Consider the following 22,890-nt stretch of genomic DNA (forward strand, 5'->3'; position numbering starts at 1 on the left):
CTATGTATCAATCAGGAAAAATCTATCCTCCTACCCACTCAGTCCATACAATTCATAGGAGCACACCTCAACTCACTAGCAGCAAGAGCTTACCTCCCACGTGATCGAGCACTTCGGCTAGCACTCAAAGCGAAATCCCTACTGTCAACACCACGGACTTCTGCTCACAAAATCCAGCGCCTACTAGGCTACATGGCCTCCACGGTCACTGTTGTCGAATGGGCCAGATTCCGCATGAGGCCTCTTCAACTTTGGTTTCTGCAACATTTCAACAAAGATCGGAACGCAAAACGCCACTTCCTCTACCCACCCACCCCATGTAGCTTCATCTCTTCGCTGGTGGACAAGAATCCAGAATCTTTGCAAAGGGACTCCTTTTCAAACCAAGCCCCCATCCCGGACTCTCACTATCGATGTGTCAGAAGCCGGCTGGGGAGCTCATTGTGGTCCCCTCCAAATTCAGGGCCACTGGTCACCTCAAGAAGCGAGGAACCATATCAACTTCCTCGAGTTAGAAGCTGTCAGAAAGGCTCTAATCGCATTCGAGGTCGACCTGACCCATTGACATGTACAAGTCCTCACAGACAACACTACCGTTCTTTGGCACATCCACAAGCAAGGCAGCACCCGTTCACCCAAACTGGTCAACCTTACTCGTCAACTTCTGAACTGGACAATACCACGAGGCATTCGCCTCACAGCTATCCATATAGCAGGTTCAGACAACAACTTAGCAGACTCCCTGAGCCGACAACTACACCTCAAGCATGAATGGCAACTCTCCAAGTCAGTCCTCACCTACCTCTTCCAACTTTGGGGTCACCTGACAGTCGACCTGTTTGCATCCTTCAGCAACAAAGTGTGCAAGAACTATTGTTCGAGGGCAGGCATTGGCACTGCATCCATGGGGGATGCATTCCTCTACACGTGGCACGGCACCTTCTTCTACATCTTTCCGCCGTTCCCGCTTCTACACAAAGTAATTGCCAAGATAGTTCGCGATGCCACAGATTGCATCCTGATTGCCCCTCACTGGCCCAGACAAATCTGGTACTCTCCTCTCCTTCGAGGAGCCAAAGAAGACTCACATCTCCTGCCACTACTACCATCTCTCCTGTCCTGCAACCAAGGAAGAGTACACCACCCAGACCTCCACACCCTGAACCTCACAGCATGGAGAATTCGCCCATAATGGGCACTTCGACCACGGATAGAAAACGTTCTCTTAGCATCAAGGAAGCTGTCAACTAGACAGTCATATTCTAGTAAATGGACTTATTTTTCCCAGTTCGCAGCAGACAATTCCTTCCAGCCAGGCAATTGTTCAATTCGAGATGTCCTTGCTTTTCTACACCACCTCTACAACAAAGGATTGAAATACTCTTCTATCCGAGTATACCTGGCTGCCCTTTCTGCATATCATGGGGAAATACACCACCTGACTTTGTTCTCCACTCCCATTATAAAGAAATTTATGCGCGGACTATTTTATTTATTTATTTATTTATTACATTTCTATACTGCCCAATAGCCGGAGCTCTCTGGGCGGTTCACAAAATGAACTTAGTCCCACCTTTCAAGCCTTTATCCCCACCCTGGAGTTTATCGGTGGTCCTCAACGCTCTCACCACTAAGCCTTTTGAACCCTTGGCTACAATTCCTCTCCATCTCCTGACATTAAAGACAGCTTTTCTTGTGGCAATCACTTCAGGATGCAGAGCCAGCGAACTTTGTGCCCTCCGTATTGATCCTCCCTTCACAGTTTTCCACAGAGATAAGGTTGTCCTCAGACTGGACTTAACCTTCCTTCCTAAGGTAGTGTCTGAGTTTCACCTTAACCAGCCCATTATACTGCCATCCTTCTTCCCTTCTCCTTCCATGGATCTCAAAAGAAGACTTCACTCCATTGATGTCTGCCGTGCTCTTGCTTTTTATAAAGACAGGACACATCATTTTCGCAAATCTCAAAAACTCTTTATTTGTTATGGTGGAGCACAAAAAGGACAAGCTGTCTCCCCCCAGAGACTTGCCCATTGGATAACCTACACTATTAAACTCTCTTACCAGCTCTCGAAGCTGGATCTACCACAAGGAGTTAAAGCACACTCCATAAGGAGCGTATCTACATCGACAGCATTCGCCAAAGGAGTTCCGCTAGTCGACGTCTGTAAAGCAGCCACCTGGTCTCGACCACTAACTTTTGCCAAGCACTACAACGTTGACATCCAATCCCGAAGTGACTCTTCCTTCGGCAGGGCTGTCCTCTCTGCTGTTCTTCAATGACACTGACCCTCCTCCGGTAAGTGGTTAGCTTGGTACTCGCCCATAGTGTGATGCACAGAGACCACGAAGAAGAAATGCAAGTTGCTTACCTGTAACTGTAGTTCTTCGAGTGGTCATCTGTGCAGTCACACAACCCTCCCACCATCCCCACTCGGTGTCAATTGATACCATTCCTATCTTTCTCCCGGTACTGGGTTGATTACTAGGGATGTGCTCCGCTCCGATTAGAAGCGGAGAATCAGAAGTGAATTGGCCTTCTCTGCCTTGCCCAGAGGCGGAGTAGAAGCGGACCGGGGACCCGTAGAAGCACGGCGAAGAGAAGCGCCCATACGCAGAGCGCTTCTCTTTTTGCGGATCGATCCGATCACCATTTTGAAAAATTTCACCCATAGAATTGCATTGCAGAAAAGAATAGGGGATAACTGTGTTGTTTTTTAAGCTCTCTTTCTGAAACTTCTTGTGCTTAGAGAGTCATGGCTGGGAGTCATTTTGATCCTACTCTCAGCTCTCTGTGTTCTGTGGTTCACTTGCTAGAATTTTTGGAAAAATCGGGTAAAACCGGGAAAATGTACCTTTTTCGAAGGGCTGAGGGGCAGAGTCAACTCCCAGTCATGATCACATGATCCCAAAGTTGGAGGAGGGGATAGGCAAAACGGGTAACTTGGGATTCTGGGAACTTCTCTTTCTTAGTCTGAATGGACTTTTCCCAGTGTTTTTTAAAACAGTAGCCCCACCAAATGCACAAACATAACCTGAAGTCATATACTAAGCCAATAATAAGAGATAGAAAATACAGCACTGCTACCCACCCTAACTTTAGGGAACAACTGAATAGATGTGGTGCAAGGGGATGAGCTCCCCTAGGGCATGTGGACGTGCCCAGTGCACTCTCCTGACCTTGGAGGATCATCAGAGTCCTCCAAAGGTAAATCACTGGAGAGAATGCCTATCATGAGTTGAAGTGAGCGTTTGCTTCTTAAAGACTGGTACCTAGACAGGACCAGTCAAATTGGCAGATGATTCCCCCTCCCCTTGGGCACATCCACTCCCCTCTTACTGGTAAAAGACAGATATAGCCTTTTTTTAAAAAATATTCTTGTTGTTTATTCAGCAACACTGCTGCTTTTAATTCCACCCCTCCTTTGTTTATTTATTTATTTATTTATTCCATTTTATATGCATTACTGGCTTTGAAACTATCCTTGGCTCACTTCCTTGTGTCCCCAGAAATGTCTGCTGCCTGCCTGCCTTCCCTCCCTCTTCCCCTGCCCACCTCGCAGGGATGGTTTTTGTGTGTCTTGCTTTGACTCAGGGGAGAAGTCCTTCCTGTGCTCAAGTTCCAAATCAATTTTTCAAGTGTGGAAGAAGATTAATATTTAGGTTTATCTCTACTCCCCAATTCATGGCATGTTGGGATTTCCTTTGAAATGGGCCCATTGAGCTGTCTGCAGCTTTAAATCCCTGAGATACTGGGGTGTCTGACTTTCATAAATTCCCCAAAAATCAGGGGATGATGGGATTGGCTTGAAACTTGGCATCCATGTGGACACATGGATAAGCTCTCATGGGACCGAAGGTGAGGTTTCTGACGTGCAAATTGACGTAGTTGTAGCATGGGACTTGATTTGGGGTGAGTTAAAAGGTTAGAGCCCTGCCAAAAATCAGGGGATGATGGGATTGCCTTGAGTCTGTCAGGTTTCTGGGTGAGTGAGCCAAAAAAGTGACTAGAGGTTTTTCTGCCATTATGACACATAAGGAGAAATCCAGATTAGCTGGTGGTATTTTCAAGGCCAAAGTGATTATTGCACCTACAGTCAGGTGACTAATTAGGAGCAGCTGGAATGGTTTGCTGACTCACAAAGAGTGTGGTAAAGCTGATGTAATAATACCACATGGTAAGAATGCCACTAACTGGTTGGCTCAAATGACTATAAAGAATAATATGGACTATGGATAGTGTGGAGAAGAAGGTTTAGAGTGAAAAGTCATTGGGTATATTGATGTAAATAGCTACTGCTACACTGCCATGCTGTATGATACTGCACAGTAAAGGACTTAGTTGAGCACCACTGATCTTTGCCTGTGTGGCTTTTCATCTTGAGATCAGCTTCTTTGTCTTGACGCTGGACTTCCTGAAAAACTCTGCTAGTGTGAGTTGCATTCTGCACTAGCTTTAAAAAGTGCATTACTATACTTACCACGTCAGTGTTGGGTTATGGGCCCAGACAGTTTCCAGTGTGAAGACTGAGAGTTGGTGATATCTCAAAGAAGAGGTGGCATCTCGAAACTGTGGTCTGGTGAGTGTCGTTTGCTGTGCCGAGGAGAGGTTGAGGAGCAAGGCATCTCAAGAGCAGTTTGTGAGAAAGTTGCAGCTATGGCTTTTACAGGCATGCCATTGAATCGTCTTAATGAGACCAATTATCTGGCTTGGAACTGCAAAATAGAGCACTATCTCCGGAGGGAGAATCTGTGGAATGCTGTAAGCAATCCCCCAGTCCAGCCAGATGAAGAGCAGCAAAGGAACAATGAGAAGGCGTTAGCAAATATTATTCTGTGCTTGGAAGACAGCCAGCTGATCCATGTAAGAAAGCTAACTTCAGCACAAGCATGTTGGAACGCCTTGAGAGCAATCTATGTGCAAGACACTGCTGCAAGTAAAGTCTTGCTAACTCGCAAGTTGTATAGAGCACGTCTGCAGTCAGGGTCAAGTGTGTCTGACCACATCAACCTGATGCATAAGCTCTTTATGGACTTGGAGGAGCGAGGCATGAACTTTGCAGAGTCACATAAAGTATATGTAGTACTCAGTTCCTTAGATGATTCGTGGGACAATTTTGTCCTAGCCTTGGAGGCTATGCCAGAGACTCAGCTCACACTCCACTACTTAACTGGGCGCTTGATAGAAGAGCAAAGTCAAAGAGATGATAAGCGGCTTGAGTCCAGTAATGGGAGCGTGAGGCAGTCTGCCAAACCGAAGTATTCTTCCACCGAATTGGCAGCGACCCAGGATGAAAATAAGGCATTTGCTGTTAAGTGTTGTTTTCGTTGTGGATCAAGAAAGCACCTGCAGAGAGATTGTTCAGTACCAGCGGAGAAAAAGCCTGCACCACAAAAGAAGAAAGTGAGGCCCAAGATCTCCATGGTCAAGATTGCTGTAGAAGAGCCTAATGACGTTTGGCTAATGGACAGTGGTTCCAGCCAGCACATTGCAAACAGAAAGGAGCTGTTTGCAAGTTTGCATTCTCCACACCAGAAATCGGTGACGCTGGCAGACGGAAAACCTTCCAATGTCCTTGGTGAAGGTTCTTTATTTATCTCTTGTCTTGGTAAAAATGTAAATAATGTGCTTTGTGTACCGTCTTTAGAGTACAACTTGATTAGTGTATCTTGTTTGGATAAAGAAGGTTATACTGTTTTGTTTTCTGACAAGCAATGCAGTACTAGAAGGGAATAATCTGCTAGCTAAAGGAGAATTAAGAAACAATTTGTATGAAATGGTTCAAAAAGGTTCTAATCTTTTTCTCAGATTTGAACTGCCAAGATCAGATCATGATGGCTGGTAGCTCTTTCATATTGTAGTTCTGTACATTTGCCTAAAAAATAAAACAAAAATTAAATGCCAATCAATTACACCTGTTTCTCCTCCCAAACGCAGCACCTCTATCACCACCTGGTCTAAACTGCACTATTAATAACGGAGACATCCACATAAACTGCGCACCAGCACCAGCACCAGCAACCCAGGGTCTACCTCTGTTCTACTTTTGGGAATACAACAAAACGGAGCAAATGAATAATGAGCAGTTTATTGTCCCATTTGGGAAGAACACAGACCTTTCTGAGAATGTCACATGCACTGTCATCGTCGCCAATATAAAAGCCAGCAATTTCATCACTTTGAGGGAATGTGTTGGAGAAAGTAAGCATTTGTCTTATTCATCCCATTCTGTCTAAAATTTTGGGGAATAGTAGTTTAATGCAGATGCTAAGAATTCTTTGTTAGAAAGCGATATCCTCCTCCCGCATCACAGAACTACAACTCCCAGGGGTTTCCTGGGAAGAAGGAATGGCAGCTAAACTAGTTTTTTGTTGTTTGCTTTAAAAGTATATTTTTTATGCATTTGAGATTGCTCTTTTTTTTAGCAAACATTTTCAACTTTGTTTTTAAGACCCTTATTATCAGACAAGAACTGGAACTAGAAAGCATCGAAACTTCCTAATCATACCGATATTCATCACGCTAGGAATCATAATCATGATTGTGCTAAGGATAAAAGGTATGTCTATTCTTCTTGGGTTAATTTTTACATGCTACGAGGCCTCTCCTTTCAACAGGTCCTGTTGGGACCATAGAATATGACACACAGAGTATTTGGCAAAATATTTATTAATGTTAAGAATCCTGGCAGTGAACTTTTGAACTACCCAGAATTGTTCTTTTTCAGATGATGATCTTTCAAGTAAAATTTAAAAATGAGCAACATTATTATTACGAATGATTATTTACTGGATTTCTAGCCTGCCATTTATGGTGTACTAGCTGAAATGCCTGGTGTTGCTTAAGTCTGTGAATAATGTTTGTAACATTTATTTGATATATAATACATTTCTATGCAACTTATTCATCTTTAGGTTGGTTGTTGTTGTTTTTAGTTTGGTTGAGTTAGTAAATTGTTTTGTTAGAATAAATAGAATAGGGGTGATGCAACTTCCAGTGTCTGAGTAACATCTGGAGTCCCAAGCTCCCGGTTGTTGAAGCGATTAAAAGAAAATATCTCACATCTAAGAGCAATTAAGAGTGAGTGAACTATGACAGAGTGAAGTGGAAAGTCTCTGGCATTGAAAGCAAAAGGAGTTGGAGTTTAAAGAGGGAGATAAGGGGAGAATAAATCAGTTTTATTACTGGCCTGGGAATTGGTGTTTGACGAGCGGCCAAAAGCTGATGTCTGAAGAACAAAACCCTAAATCTTCCTCTAAAGCTCGGAAAGTATATAAGCAACTAGAGCTGCTGCAGTGGGGTAGACATCCCTCAGGTAGAAATTTGGCACATTTAGAAAGAATCAGAGATGAGCAAGATAAGGAAGTGGAAGCAGACGCTCCTATGGTTACTGGGAATCAGAAAGGAGTCAAGGCGGCTCCTGCTGCTAAGAAACCAGATATCACTCCGGAACAGATGCTGGGGAGTGTCAGGGAGCTGATAAGGGACGAGCTGCAAACATTCTGCAAGGAAGAAGTAGCCAGAGAAAAACTGCTTCAAAGTGTTGAGGAGAAGATGAATGAAGCTATTAAAGAGGTTAGGAAAGATACACAAGTTCTGCAGAAAAAAGTGGCAGAAATGGAAAGAAAGACTTTGATTCAAGATCAGAAGCTGGAAGAACATGAGGTCAGATTTGAACAATGGGAGCAAAGAATTTATTTTTTTTGCAAGACCGAGACCGCCGTTGGAATCTCCACCTTAGATGGTTCCCTGAGGCTTCAGGTGAGAACCCTAAAGTTTTGAGAGGCGTGATCCTGGAATGGTTGGGGAGTGTGACCAAGGAGTTGAGATGGGAAGAAGCTGATTTGGAGCATGTCTACAGAATGGGCCCCAGAAGGAGTATGTTCCCAAGAGACATCATCTTAAGATTCACCAGCTCTTTAAAAAAAGAACAACTTATGAAAGCAATAAGGCTGGTTCCCGGGATGCTGATGTTCCAATCAAACCTAATTCAAGTTTTCAATGATTTCTGCCCGGAAACCATTAGCTGGAGGAGGAGTGTGAAACCATGTACTGTGGTTTTGAAGAGAGTTGGAATAGGCTATAGCTGGGGGTATCCAGTATTCCTGAAGTTTGTATATAGGGGACGCCATCACAGAATAACATCAGTTTCACAAGGATGTGCATTATTGCGAGAATTGGGGCTGATCCAAGACAACAAAGAGATGGAAAACAAGGAGGTGGAATCTGAAGCAGAAGAAGGAGCGGCTGGAGGAGCTGTTGGAGGGAATGCAAAGAAGTGAGAAGAGAGAAGGAGAACCGCCCGGGAGAGGGGACTGGAGGTTGCCAGATGCCGGGAGCCTTCATCCCCCCCCCTTAAGGATAGAATTGCCATGAGGGAGGTTGGCCACCTCCAGAGAAGAAAGGGGTGAAGAGTTTAAATGTGGGGTTGGGTGGGGGGTGGGAGAAGAGGGGGGAATGTATGTATATGTATGTGGTTTCTTTCACCAGGGGACCATCTGAAAGAAAAGACAACAATTATATGGAGAATCGAATGAGAATTACTACGTTAAATGTAAAAGGGTTAGGAACTGTGTTAAAAGGACAAAGAATAGAAGCTTTATTGAACAGAGATAAAGCGAATATTATATTCTTGCAAGAAACGCATCAAGATAAAGAAGGAGTTAATGAACTTAAATTGAGGTGGGCAACCACGTACGAAAAAGCATATGGTTCGTCCAAGCCTAGGAAAGTAGCGGTTATAATCTTGAAGAAATGTAGTTTTAATGTGTTACAAGTAAAGAAAGATGTAAGGGGAGATTTATAATAATTCAAGGAGAAGTGGGCTGTGAAAAGTATGCATTGGTGAATATATATGCCCCGAATGAGAATCAGGTAGAGTTTTATGAACAAGTGTTTAGAGAAATGGGGGGGATGCAAAATGGATCAATGATAATGGTTGGAGATTTTAATATGGTTTTAGATAAAAAGAAAGATAAGTTGAAGTTTACAGCAAAAGAAAAACAAAAAAAATATTACAGGGTTATATAGAATTATGGAAAGAAATGAGATGCCAGATGTGTGGAGGTGGATTAAGGGGTCTGAACAAAAGTACACATACTTTTCTTTGGTACATAAGAATTATTCTAGAATAGATTACATTTTTGTATCAAAGAGTTTAGTGTCAAAATTTCGGAATGGAGAATAATGGTCCCAGGGGGTGGGTTGCACTTATCAACATTTTTTTATTGTCATTATGATGATGGTGATCATGATTAGATTATTGTAATGAGTAGTTTTCTTTTTTTGTTCCTTATTGGTCATTGTTGTAGGGTATTGAGTTGATGTGTTGTGGTTATTGTATATTTTTAATTTAAAATTTATTTATTTTTAAATAAATGAAATAATGTGTTAATAAGAACTGTATTTTAAATTAGAGCTTTGTGATAAACCACATATTTTGTTGTACTTGAAAAGCCTACACCTCCCATCATGCCTTGGCCGGAGCAGATGTCTAAACTTCAAAAACAATCAATACACTTGTCATACTGCTCTAACAGTCAGGAAGTTTTTCCTGATGTCCAGTCAGAATCTGGCTTCCTGTAACTTGAGCCCATTATCCCATGTCTTGCACTCTGGGATGATCGAGAAGAGATCCTGGCCCTCCTCTGTGTGACAACCTTTCAAGTATTTGAAGAGTGCTATCATGTCTCCCCTCAATCTTCTCTTCTCCAGGCTAAACATGCCCAGTTCTTTCAGTCTCTCTTCATAGGGCTTTGTTTCCAGACCCCTGATCATCCTGGTTGCCCTCCTCTGAACACATTCCAGCTTGTCTGCATCCTTCTTGAAGTGTGGTGCCCAGAACTGGACGCAATACTCTAGATGAGGCCTAACCAGGGCTGAATAGAGAGGAACCAGTACCTCACGCGATTTGGAAGCTATACTTCTATTAATGCAGCCCAAAATAGCATTTGCCTTTTTTGCAGCCATATCGCACTGTTGGCTCTTATTCAGCTTGTGGTCTACAACAATTCCAAGATCCTTCTTGTTTGCAGTATTGCCGAGCCAAGTATCCCCCATCTAGTAACTGTTCATTTGGTTTCTTTTTCCTAGATGTAGAACTTGGCATTTTTCCCTATCTTCCAGGGCATTAGCTATCCCACCCAATTTTGTGTCATCTGCAAATTTGATAAGCGTTCCCTGCACCTCCTCGTCCAAATCATTAATAAAAATGTTGAAGAGCACTGGGCCCAGGACTGATCCCTGCGGCACCCCACTCGTTGCCTCTCCCCAGTTTGAGAAAGTTCCATTGATAAGTACTCTTTGAGTCCGATTCTGTAGTCAACTGTGAATCCACTTAATAGTTGTTCCATCTAGCCCACTTTTAGCTAGTTTGTTAATCAGAATACCATGGGGCACTTTGTCAAAAGCTTTGCTGAAGTCCACAGCATTCCCATAGTCCACAAAGGAGGTTATCCGATCAAAAAATAAGATCAGATTAGTCTGACAGCATTTGTTCTTGACAAATCCACACTGGCTTTTAGTAATCACTGCATTGTTTTCAAGGTGCTTACAGACTGACTTCTCTATAACTTACTCCAAAATTTTCCCAGGGATGGATGTCAGACTGACTGGTTTGTAGTTCCCGGGTTTCTCTTTTTTGAAGATAGGAACAATGTTAGCCCTCCTCCAGTTGTCCGGAGCCTCACCTGTCTTCCATGATTTCGCAAAGATAGTAGACAGTGGGTCTGAGAGTTCTTCCGCCAGCTCCTTTATTACTTTAGGATGCAGCTCATCGGGTCCTGGATGTTTGAACTCGTTCAAAGAAATTAGGTGCTCCTTGACCATTTGTTTATCAATCTCAAACTGTAATCCTGCCCCCTCAACTTCTGCTTCACTTCTTCCAGGGGGGTCATAGACCCGCTTTTTGGGAAAGACTGAGTCAAAGTAGGAATTGAGCACTTTGGCTTTTTCTTTGTCATCTGTTATCAATTTGCCATCCTCATTAAGCAGTTGAGCCACCATTTCTTTCCTCTGTCTTTTACTATTCTGAAGAAAGCCTTTTTATTGCTTTTAGCATCCCTCACTAGTCTCAGCTCATTCTCAGCTTTAGCCTTCCTGAAGCCATTTCGACACTTCTGTGCTACCTGTCTGTACTCTTCTTTTGTGGCCTGGCCTTCCTTCCACTTCCTATATTTATCCTTTTTTGTTTTCAGGTCATCTCTAAGCTTTTTGTGGAGCCACATTGGTTTCCTCTGTTGTCTTCTATCTTTTCTCCTGGTTGGAATTGTTTGTAACTGTGCCTTTAAAATTTCCTTTTTGAAATACTCCCACCCATCCTGCACTCCTTTTCTCATTAGGCTCCCTTGCCACGGGACCGTACTTATTATAGTTCTGAGTTTATTAAAGTCAGCTTTCCTAAAATCCAGAGTATGTGTATGGTTACACTCAGCTTTTGTTTTCTTTAAAATCAAGAATTCAAGTAATGACGTGGTCACTTCCCCCCAGAGTTCCCATAACTGCCACTTTATCCACTAAGTCATCTCTATTGGTCAATATCAAGTCAAGGATTGTCAATCCTCTAGTTCCTACCTCCACTTTCTGCAGGAGAAAATTACCACCCACACATGTCAGGAATTTCTTGGAAGAGTCACTTTTGGTCAAATTTGTCTCCCAACAGATATCGGTGTAATTGAAGTCCCCATCCCTACTACATCAAACTTCCTAGAAACACTAGAAATTTGCTTTTCAAAAGTTTCATCCTTGTCTTCTCCTTGATTGGGTGGTCAGTAGTAGACTCCGATTATTAGGTTCTTTTTATTCCTTGCCCCATTTAATTTAACCCAGATGTTCTTGGTGGGGCTCCCAGGCTCATCTGCCCGTCTTTCTGTGCATGGATAGGTTTCTGTTTTTTTAACATATAGTGCAATTCCGCCTCCCTTTCTATTTCTTCTGTTCTTTTTGAACAAGTTATATCCCTCAATTGCTATATTCCAGTCATGGGAGTCATCCCACCAAGTTATACCTATCAAGTCGTATTTGCCTTCATATATTAAGAGTTCAAATTTGTTTTGTTTGTTTCCCATACTATGGGCATTAGCATATAGACTTCGAAGACCATGTGCTTTATAATCTGTCTTTGTTCCTACATTGTTGTGGACACTATTTTTGGGCACTATTGGAGCTGTTCTCTGTGTTATGGTGCATGGATCTTCATCCATTGTTGCCTTGAAGTTTATGTCTCCAGCCCACTTAAGATTCAGTTTAAAGCCCTCCTGATCAAGTTCTTCATTCTGTGGTGAAACACATTCTTTCCAGCCCTAGTTAGGTGCAACCCATCCCTTGCCAGCAGTCCATCTTTCAAGTAGCGTAGCCTGTAGTCCCAGAATCCAAAACTCTCAAATCGGCACCACTTTCGTAGCCAGTTGTTCCCCCAGAGTATTTTTCTTTCCCTTTCTAATCCTCTTCCAAGAACTAGGAGAATGGATGAGCAAAGTATCTGAACCCCAAAGTTCTTGAGTTTCCTTCCAAGAGTTTCAAATTCTGACATGATTTCTTTGTAGCTCTGCTTGGCAACATCATTTGTTCCCATATGGTTGAGAAGAAAAGGGTATGTGTCCATGGGCTTTATGAGCTTTGGCAACCCTTCAGTCACATCTCTAATCTGTGCTCCAGGGAGACAGCTTACCTGGCGAGTCCATGGGTCTTTGCGACATACTTGGGTTTCAATCCCACACATCAGGGAGTCTCCCACAACAACTACTCTTTTCTTCTTGGTCGACTGAACTTCTGCCTCTTGTTCACTGTTGTATGGTGTCCCCTGTACTTCTTCCTCTGCAGACTGTCCTCCAGTCTCATCCTCCAGTAGCTTTATTCCAAACACTTTATTCCATATCTACTACATAATGGCAATGAGCCCAATTTGAAATGGCTCTTTGGTTAGTATGGATATGATCATAGAATTGTGAAGTTGGAAGAGACCACAAGTCAAACCCTCTGCCATGTGAATGAAAACCAACTAAACCAATTAAACCCATGAGAGGTGGCTGTCCAGCCTCTTGTTAAAAACCTCCAGTAATGGAAAACCTACAACCTCTATAGGTAGACTGTTCCACTGTTGTACTGATCTTACTTTCAGGGAGTTTGAAAGAGAAAATTATCACTAATACAAGTCAATAATTTTTCTGACACCTTGACCGGGTTCAGACAACATGATAGCCGACAGTTGGTTATTTAACCCACCATGAGTTATCGTGTTGTGTCGAGGGAGTTTTTTAACCAACAGTTGGTTATTTGGCTGAAATAACCAACACAAATAACCAACACTCTGCAGAGTTGGCTTCCATAGTCATACAATCATAGAATAGTAGAGTTGGAAGGGGCCTAAAAGACTATCAAGTCCAACCCCCTGCTCAATGCAGGAATCCACCCTAAAGCATACCTGACAGATGGTTGTCCAGCTGCCTCTTGAATGCTTCTAGTGTGGGAGAGCCCACAACCTCTCTAGGTAACTGGTTCCATTGTCGTACTGCTCTAACAGTCAGAAAGTTTTTCCTGATGTCCAGCTGGAATCTGACTTCCTGTAACTTGAGCCCGTTATTCCATGTCCTGCACTCTGGGATGATCGAAATGAGATCCTAGCCCTCCTCTGTGTGACAACCTTTCAAGTATTTAAAGAGTGCGATCATGTCTCCCCTCAATCTTCTCTTCTCCAGGCTAAACATGCCCAGGCTAAACATCTTTCAGTCTCTCTTCATAGGCTTTTGTTTCCAGACCCCTGATCATCCTGGTTGCCCTCCTCTGAACACACTCTAGCTTGTTTGTGTCCTTCTTGAAGTGTGGTGCCCAGAACTGGATGAAATACTCTAGATAAGGCCTAACCAGGGCCGAATAGAGAGGAACCAGTGCCTCACATGATTCGGAAGCTATACTTCTGTTAATGCAGCCCAAAATAGCATTTGCCTTTCTTGCAGCCATATCGCACTGTTGGCTTAGTACTATTCAATTCTCTCTCTCTCCTTCCCTCCCTTTCTGCCCTTCTGCCTTAGGTTTTTATCTTCTATAATTAGGGTTTATTGTCTCTCCCCAACTCCAACCAATCAAGAAGGTGGTTTCTATTTCCTGAGTTGAAACCATTTTTACTCCCGTCCTTTGACCTTTAGATGAGCTTTATAAACTCCTGATTTCTTGAGCAAAACTTCCTGAACTCTACATACTAATAAAACATTTAACGTATAAATGATTAACTTTTGGGCTGAAACTGACTAGGACACACACAAAGACTGGGTTCGGATGACACAATAGTCAGCAGCTGCTTAAATAGTCGACCATTGCTTAAATAGACAACTGTTAACTACTGTGTCATCTGTCGAGCCTTTTACACACAACAGGGGGTTGGACTCGATGGCCTTATAAGCCCCTTCCAACTCTACTATTCTATGATTCTATGATTCTATGCTGCGGAGAAATGGAAAGCAGTAACTAGTGAGGCCATTTATTGGGGGTTGGGGGAGAGAGTGGGGGGTGAGTTTAGGAAATATTAATTTCTAAATTGTTGCATCTCCCCCAACTGAATGTCATATAGTTTTGAATTGGTTTTTTTTTTAAGGAAAACAATTCATTTGGAGAACAAATATAAAAAGGGAAATACACTTTCTTTTGGCTTCCTTCGCAAAATATGTTTTCAGGTTTGTTTTGAACTGGTTCCTTTTTGTCTTCTGTTGGTTAGCGTTTCCTAAGGATATTCCAGAAAAAGAAAAAGAGCCTCTTAATGAGCCAAGACCTGTAGTAGAGAATGAGAGACAAAATAACAGAGAAGGTGAGTAGTGCTGGTTGTGTGGCAGGCTTATAAAGCTTTATGCTCTACATGGTATAATAACTCCCTTTGATAAATGTCTTTGGGGTTGTTTTGAATTGGTTCCTTTTTTGCTTTCATTTGTTAGATGTATTGGAGGGTCCTGGGCCATCTCCAGAAGAAGGAACTCTGCCTGTTAGTGGGCCAAAACTTTAGGCTCATCAGAGAACTTGGACGAAAACAACAGAGAAGGTGTGTATGTGTATGAAATCATATGAATTACTGGGGCCTGGATAGTTTGATAGCATTTTGGCATGAAAGATCCAATTATCTATTTATTACCACTGAAATATTTACCAAGGATTAGATCTTACCAGTAAACGCCCCCTTGCTTGGTTTTTCAGGACAAGGCAGCTGTCAAAAGACTGTATTTTTCCCCCTTGGGTAGGAAAGCAACTTGAGGGGAAAGTTAAAATTGTTCTTCGTGGTCTCTGTGCATCACGCCTATGGGCTCTGCGCCTGCGCCCTCCCCCACCGTCCAGTGCACATGTCACAAGGTCCCCACCTTGCTCCTCAGTTCTCTTTCGACTGCCATTCTGGACAGACGTATCACTTGGGTCTTCTGTGTTTCTTCAGAAACCGTGCCAATCACTAGTTTTTTCTCTGCTTTTTGATAAGTTTTGTATATATTTCTTCTTTTTCTTCCTCCTAAAAAAAAATTAAATTAATATTTTCTCTGTTATCCTCTGTCTTTATACATCTAAGTATTTGCGTTATTCAGACTTTGGCCATATGGCCGTTAAGGCCCGTTTCGTAAATGCCTAGAGTACGGAAGCAAACTCCCATGATCTGATAGCCAATCCCTGTGCCTCCTTTGTCTAGGGGAGTCACATGTCGTTGAAACTTGCCATTTTTGTGCCAAGTTTACTAGACAAACTAAACGTCATAGGGCTGATCGTCTCTGTTCTCTCCTCTGGGAAAAGGCCTTAGAGGCCACAGCCAACCCGAAAGTTAAGCCTTCGAGTTCAACCATGACAGCCTCAGCAACTACTGTTACAAACCCTCTGACACCAGGACGGTCTTTAGCAATCTCTACAGCCAAGAAAATTGCAAAAAAGGCTTGCTCTGTTCAGCAGTCTAGCAAAGAACATAAGAAGAAAAAGAAGAGAGACAAGCTGCCTCCTTCTGAACTAGAAGCTAGAAAAGGAAGTCAGTTTCCAGAGAGAGCGAACAGAAAGACAATGAACAGGGGCAGCAAACAGGAGTTTGACAGGGGGAGTGGAAGGGAAGAGGAGACCAAGGCAAGGGGGAGAAGAGAAGCCTCAAGGAAATCCAGGAGGCTGCCAATTAAAGAGGCTGTGTGCTTGCCATGTGCTCCTGAGTGTTGAGTGAAGAAGTGAAGAGGGTGTGGTGAGAGTTGCTGCAGGGCCTAAAGGGGAAGGGGCCTGATTGCTGATTGTTCTCAGCAATCAGTGGTCTGATTGCTGACTGTGCCTGAGGGACCTGAAGGGTGTGTGGCCTGATTGCTGATTCTTGTCGGCCTACCAGTGACCTCATTTGGCTTCCTGACTCGAAGCTGAGCAGAAGCAGGGAAGAGCAGCTGGCCCAGCTGAACTAGAAGCTAGAAAAGGAAGCCAGCTCCCAGAGAGTGAGCGAAAAGGAGTTTGACATGGGAGGTCAAAAGGGAGGTCTCTAAGAAAAAAAACAAAGGGAAAATAATAATAAAAACACAAAACACCAACAAAAATAAATAAATAATAAAAAAATCTTTTTTCTCTTGTAAGACATACTTATATAGTTATGCACCTTCAGAGAGAACAGGATAAATCACAGGCAATTCCATTATAATCAGAAAGAAAAAACAAATCAGAAATAGACAATATGGATGGAAAGGAGTCCCTAGTGGTGGTGACCTGCAAAGTGTGTGCAATGTTTATGTTCCTGCCTGAGATCGACATGGCATACACCTACAACAAGTGCAAGCTGGTGGCACTTTTGGAAGAAAAAATGAGAGGACTTGAGCAGCGATTGTCCACCCTCCAAGGAATAAGAGAGGTCGAGTTCTTAGAACAGTAACAAGAAGTACATGAGATTGAAGAGCAATAGCCAGCTGAAGCAGAAGTGGAGTATGCTGAGGGGAGGAAAGCCAATGAAGAGGAAACTCCTTGGTAAAGAGTGACAGTTAGAAGCAGAAGAACTAGAAGGCATTCTCCATTGGTGGAACCATTAGAGTTAAGCAACTGCTTTCAGCTACTGGAGGATGCCACTGGAGGACAGTTTGCAAAGGAAGACGTACAGGAGATACCATGTCACAGTGAACAAGAGGCAGAAGGTAGGTCAACCAAGAAGAAGAGAAGAGTAGTCATTGTGGGAGACTCCCTGCTAAGTGGGATTGAAACCCAAGTATGTCGTGAAGACCCATGGACTTGCCAGGTGTGCTGTCTCCCTGGAGCACAGATTAGAGATGAGACTTAAGGGTTACCAAAGCTCATAAAGCCCATGGACACATACCCCTTTCTTCTCATCCATGTGGGAACAAATGATGTCACCAAGCAGACCTACGAAGAAATCATTTCAGACTTTGAAGCTCTGGGAAGAAAACTGAAGAACTTTGGGGCCCAGGTAGTTTGCTCATCCATCCTCCCAGTTCTTGGAAGAGGATTAGAAAGGGAAAGAAAAATACTCCGGATGAACGACTGGCTATGAAGGTAGTGCCAACGTGAGAGTTTTGGATTCTGGGACCACGGGCTTGGCTGTTAGGAACTGTGAGTTATTATTATTACTACTATTATTATTATATTTATTTGTATCCCGCCTTTTGCCCAATGCTGGGCCTCAAGGCGGCCTTACAAAGTTTAAAACATACATGGGGGGGTGGGGGAACAAAACCATAAACATTTAAAATACACAACAAAATTATAAGACTTTAACATAGATGGAGGGCCAGACAATTCTCCAAAGGCCTGCTGGAACAAAAAAGTTTTAGCCTGCTTCCGAAAGCCCATCAAGGAAGGAGCCAGCCTAGCTTCCCTGGGAAGAGAGTTCCAAAGCACCGGAGCAGCCACCAAGAAGGCCCTCTCCCATGTTCCCACCAAGCGTGCCTGTGAAGAAGGTGGGACTGAAAGAAGGGCCTCTCCAGAAGATCTCAAAGCACGGGCAGGCTCATAAGGGAGAATACGTTCTTTCAAATAACCTGGACCTGAACCATATCTGATGATGAGGAGTCTGGGGATGAAGAGCCGCAGGCTGGACCCAGTACCAGCATGGCTGGGCAGCAGCCAGTGGAGGCTCCCTCCAGCTCAGCCTTAGAGGAAGAGTAAACAAACATCTTACCGGTGCCATCGTTCAAACAACAAAGGACGGAGAAGGAGGCGTTACGCAGATCCAAGCGTATTGCTACTAAACACCAGATAAACAGGGAACAGCTGTGATTCTGGGCTTGGGTATTTAATTAACCCTTGCCAGCAGTCCATCTTCCAAGTAGCCAATGTACTGAAAAATGATCTCACAGAAGTGAACTTCTTATAGGATCTCTGCAAAGGGGGTGGCGATGGATCGCTCCAAGGTCGAGGTGTTTCTGTCCTGGCAGCCTCCTAGGACTTGAAAGGAGTTTTCTGGGTTTTGCAAACTTCTACCGTTGCTTTATTCCGGAGTTCGTGACTCTGGCGGAACCAATCACACAGCTGCTGAGGGGCAAGCTTGTTTTTCAGTGGACGCCGGCAGCGCAGTCCACTTTTGAGCAGCTGAAGCAGCATTTCATGGCAGCCCCAATTTTGCAGCATCCAGATCCGCATACACCTTTTGTGGTGGAGACTGACACTTCTGATGTCACCGTGGGTGCAGTTCTTCTGCAGGCAAGTACAGCAGGCTCTCTTTGGTTGCCTTGTGCTTTTTTTTCCAGGCAGCTTACTCCTCTGGAATGGAACTACACTATCTGGGAGAAGGAACTCTTGGCAATTAAGGTGGCTTTCGAGGTTTGGCGACATCTGTTGGAGGGGGTGGCTTATCCTGTAGAGGTTCGTACCGATCATCGGAACCTGGAATACCAGCAGACGGCCCAGAATCTGACTCAACAGCAAAAGCGCTGGTCTTTGTTTTTTGGGCGCTTCAACTTTCAGTTGAAGTACATTCCTCATGTTCAAAATCGCCAGGCAGATGCCTTGTCCTGCAAGCCTGAGTATGCAGCGCAGCCAGAGGGGGAGGTTCATTTGACAATTCTGCAACCTGAACATTTTGCTGCGGCTCAGGTGTCCCCGATGTTGCGGGAGCAGATTTGCCAGCTGCGGGGGCAGGACTCTTTTGTGCGGGACCACACGGCTGAGGAGGCAACTTTACCTTTCTGCATGAGAGAGGGGCTCCTATATCACCGTGGCCGGTTGTATGTGCCAGCAGGTGTATGTAGGGACTCTGTGTTACAGCTGTGCCATGACAGCCAGCCTGCCGGATATTTTGGCCTGTATAAGACTTTGCACCTGCTTTTGGTGGCCTAGGGTACAAGCGGACGTGGCTCGGTACATCCAGAACTGTCCGGTGTGCCACCAGGCAAAAGATAGGAGAGGGCGGCCTGCAGGTTTGCTGCATCTGTTGCCTACTCCTGATGGACCTTGGCGGGTGATTTTGATGGACTTTATTACAGATTTGCCACTTTCTGCGGGACACACCACTATATTTGTGGTGGTCGATCTTTTCTCTAAGATGGCGCATTTTGTCCCATGTCCAGGTTTGCCTACCGCTCAGGAGACTGCTCGTTTGTTTGTAAATAATGTGTTTCGTTTGCATGGACTGCCTGAGGGGATTGTTTCTGATCGGGGAGCACAGTTTACAGCACATTTTTGGAAGGCTCTGATGCAGGCTTTGGATATCAAGGAACACGTCTTCAGCCTTTCATCTGCAGATGGATGGCCAGACGGAGATGAATGGCACACTGGAGCAATACTTGCACTGCTACTCTAATTACCAACAGGACAATTGGGCTGGGTTGTTTCTCTTGGCGGAGTTCGCCTATAATAACTTGGTGCACGAGTTGACACAGCGAACACCTTTCTTTGCAACCGGTGGTTTCCATCCTCGTTGGTACCCTGCAATGGTGCCCTCCACCACAGTTCCTGCAGCAGACCAGTGGTTGCAGGAATTACAGGCGGTGCAATCTATTGTGCAGGAGCAGCTGCAGGTTGCCAAGGAAGCCTACAACTTGGGGGCAGATCGGAAAAGGTAGGAGGGTCCGGCAATAGCGGTTGGTGATCGAGTGTGGTTGTCAACGCAGAATCTTCCACGGCATCGACCTTGCAGGAAGTTGGACACCCGCTTCATCGGCCCTTTTTTAGTGATGGTGCAGGTCAATCCAGTGGCTTTCTGGTTGCAGCTGCCTCGGACTTTCCGTATTCACCCAGTATTTCATCGCTCCCTATGCGGCGGGTGAGGCCAGATGCTGGCTCAAAGGTTCCTCCGGTCCCAGTTTTGGTGGATGGGGAGGAGGAGTATGAGGTTGCACAGGTCCTAGACTCTCAAAGACATCAGGGCGCTTGCAGTATCTGATAGACTGGTTGGGTTGTGGGCCGGAGGAGCGCTCCTGGGAGAATGCTGAGGATGTTCATGCTCCTCTCTTGGTGCGGGACTTTCATAATAACTACCCTTCAAAGCCTGGCCCGGCTAGGGTGGTGGGAAGGGATTATGGAGAGGGGAATAGTGTTAGGAACTATGAGTTATCTGATGATGATGAGTCTGGGGATGAAGAGCCGCAGGCTGGACCCAGTACCAGCATGGCTGGGCAGCAGCCAGCAGAGGCTCCCTCCAGCTCAGCCTTAGAGGAAGAGCAAACAAATGTCTTACCTGTGCCATCGTTCAAACAACAAAGGGCGGAAAAGGTGTTACGCAGATTTAAGCGTATTGCTACTAAACACCAGATAAACAAGGAACAGCTGTGTTTCTGGGCTTGGGTATTTAAGTAACAGTGCACAGGCCAGGAACTTTTCAGACTTAATCTGGTTTGCCTGAGAAAGCTCTGGACCTTGAAACCTCTGCCTTGTCATGCTCGTGCTGTACCGGTTGGACTACGGACTTCTTGGACTCTGTGACTCTCTCCTGCCCTTTGGAACGCGGACTGGCTTTGTGGACCTTCGTTACCCTCTCTCCCTTGCCCTTTATGACAACTGGATTTATTTATGGACTGGCTTTGACTTCTGCGTAAGCACAGAAAGACTGTTCTGTTTATTTATGTTTGAACTGTGTGTTTAGCTTATTCTCAACCAGAGAAATACAAGTTAAGTTTTATCTCTTCATTTGGTGTGTTTCCTGTTACCTGGCAGCATTCCCAGTCTGGGCACACAGCCCATTTAGATAAGTTGAAAAGTGGCTGGTTGCTAAACCATTTTTCAGTACATTGGCTACTTGGAAGATGGACTGCTGGCAAGGGATGGGTTGCAACTCACAAGGGCTGGAAAGAATGTGTTCAGCTACAGCATGAAGAACTTGATCAGGAGGGCTTTAAACTGAATCTTAAGTGGGCTGGAGACGTAAACTTTGAAGCAACAATGGATGAAGGCCAATGCACCACAATACAGAGAACAGCTCCAATAGTGCCAAAAAAATTGTGTCCACAACAATGTAGGAACAAAGCCAGACTGTAAACGCATGGTCTTTGATGTCTGTATACTAATGCCCAGAGTATGGGAAACAAACAACGAACTTGAACTTTTATTACATGAAGGCAAATACGACTTGATAGGTATAGCTGAAACTTGGTGGGATGACTCCCATGACTGCAACATACAATTGAAGGATATAACTTGTTCAAAAAAACAGAAGAAATAGAAAGGGAGGCGGAGTTGCACTATATGTTAAAAATACCTATCCCTGCACAGAAATACATGTGGATCAGACTGGGAGCCCCATCGAGAGCATCTGGATTAAAATACCAGGAATACTAGGGGCAAGGAATAAAAAGAACATGATAATCGGAGTCTACTACCGACAACCCAATCAAGGAGAAGACGAGGATGAAACTTTTGAGAAACAAATTGCCAGTGTTTCAAGGAAATGTGATGTAGTAGTGATAGGGGACTTCAATTATCCTGATATCAGTTGGGAGACAAATATTGCCAAAAGCGGCCCTTCCAAGAAATTCCTGACATGTGTGGGTGATAATTTTCTCCTACAGAAAGTGGAGGAAGTAACTAGAAGATCAGCAATCCTTGACTTGATATTGACCAATAGGGATGACTTAGTGGATAAATTGGCAGTTATGGGAACTCTGGGGGAAAGTGACCATGTCATACTTGAATTCCAACAAGGAGAAAAGATAGAAGACAACAGAGGAAACCAATGTGGCTCCACAAAAAGCTTAGAGATGACCTGAAAACAAAACGGATACGTACAGAAAGTGGAAGGAAGGCCAGGCTACAAAAGAAGAGTACAGACTGATGGCACAGAAGTGCCAAAATAGCGTCAGGAAGGCTGAAGCTGAGAATGAGCTGAGATTAGCGAGGGATGCTAAAAGCAATAAAAAGGCTTTCTTCAGATATGTGAGTAGTAAAAGACAGAGGAAAGAAATGGTTGTTCAACTACTTAATGAAGATGGCAAATTGATAACAGATGACAAAGAAAAGGCTGAAGTGCTCAATTCCTACTTTGGCTTAGTCTTCTCCCAAAAGCAGGTCTATGACCCCCCTGCAAAGAGTGAAGTACAAGTTGAGTGGGCAGGATTGCAGTTTGAGATTGATAAACAAATGGTCAAGGAACACCTAATTTCCTTGAATGAGTTCAAATCTCCAGGCCTCGATAAACTGCATCCCAGAATAATGAAGTTGCTAATGGAAGAACTCTCAGAACCACTGTCTATTATCTTTGCAAGATCATGGAAGATGGGTGAGGTGCCGGATGACTGGAGGAGGGCTAACGTTGTCCCTATCTTCAAAAAGGGCAAAAAGGAGGTACCTGAGAACTACAGACCAGTCAGTCTGACATCCATCCCTGGGAAAATTCTGGAGCAGATTATAAAGAAGTCAATCTGTAAACACCTATATATCTTGACTTCAGCAAAGCTTTTGACAAAGTACCACATGACATTCTGATTAACAAACTAGCTAAAAGTGGGCTAGATGGAACAACTATTAGGTGG

The 22,890-nt window shown here is 44.1% G+C and overlaps 1 protein-coding gene across 6 annotated transcripts in view; it reads left to right on the forward strand.

Annotated features, from left to right (window-relative positions):
- Positions 1–22,890, forward strand: part of LOC134400519 (uncharacterized) — a 72,070-nt gene that overhangs the window by 17,191 nt on the left and 31,989 nt on the right. For 5 of the 6 annotated variants that reach the window (XM_063128886.1, XM_063128883.1, XM_063128882.1 and 2 more), the window contains 4 exons: positions 5,939–6,202; positions 6,453–6,560; positions 14,709–14,798; positions 14,923–15,026. In XM_063128886.1, coding sequence (XP_062984956.1) covers positions 5,939–6,202; positions 6,453–6,560; positions 14,709–14,798; positions 14,923–14,990 — 530 coding nt within the window. In that variant the 3' untranslated portion in view covers positions 14,991–15,026. The remainder of the gene's footprint in view (positions 1–5,938; positions 6,203–6,452; positions 6,561–14,708; positions 14,799–14,922; positions 15,027–22,890) is intronic. The other variant, XM_063128887.1, reaches the window with a different exon arrangement.

Source organism: Elgaria multicarinata, chromosome 6, assembly GCF_023053635.1.
Source record: "Elgaria multicarinata webbii isolate HBS135686 ecotype San Diego chromosome 6, rElgMul1.1.pri, whole genome shotgun sequence".
Taxonomy (NCBI): Eukaryota; Metazoa; Chordata; class Lepidosauria; order Squamata; family Anguidae; genus Elgaria; species Elgaria multicarinata.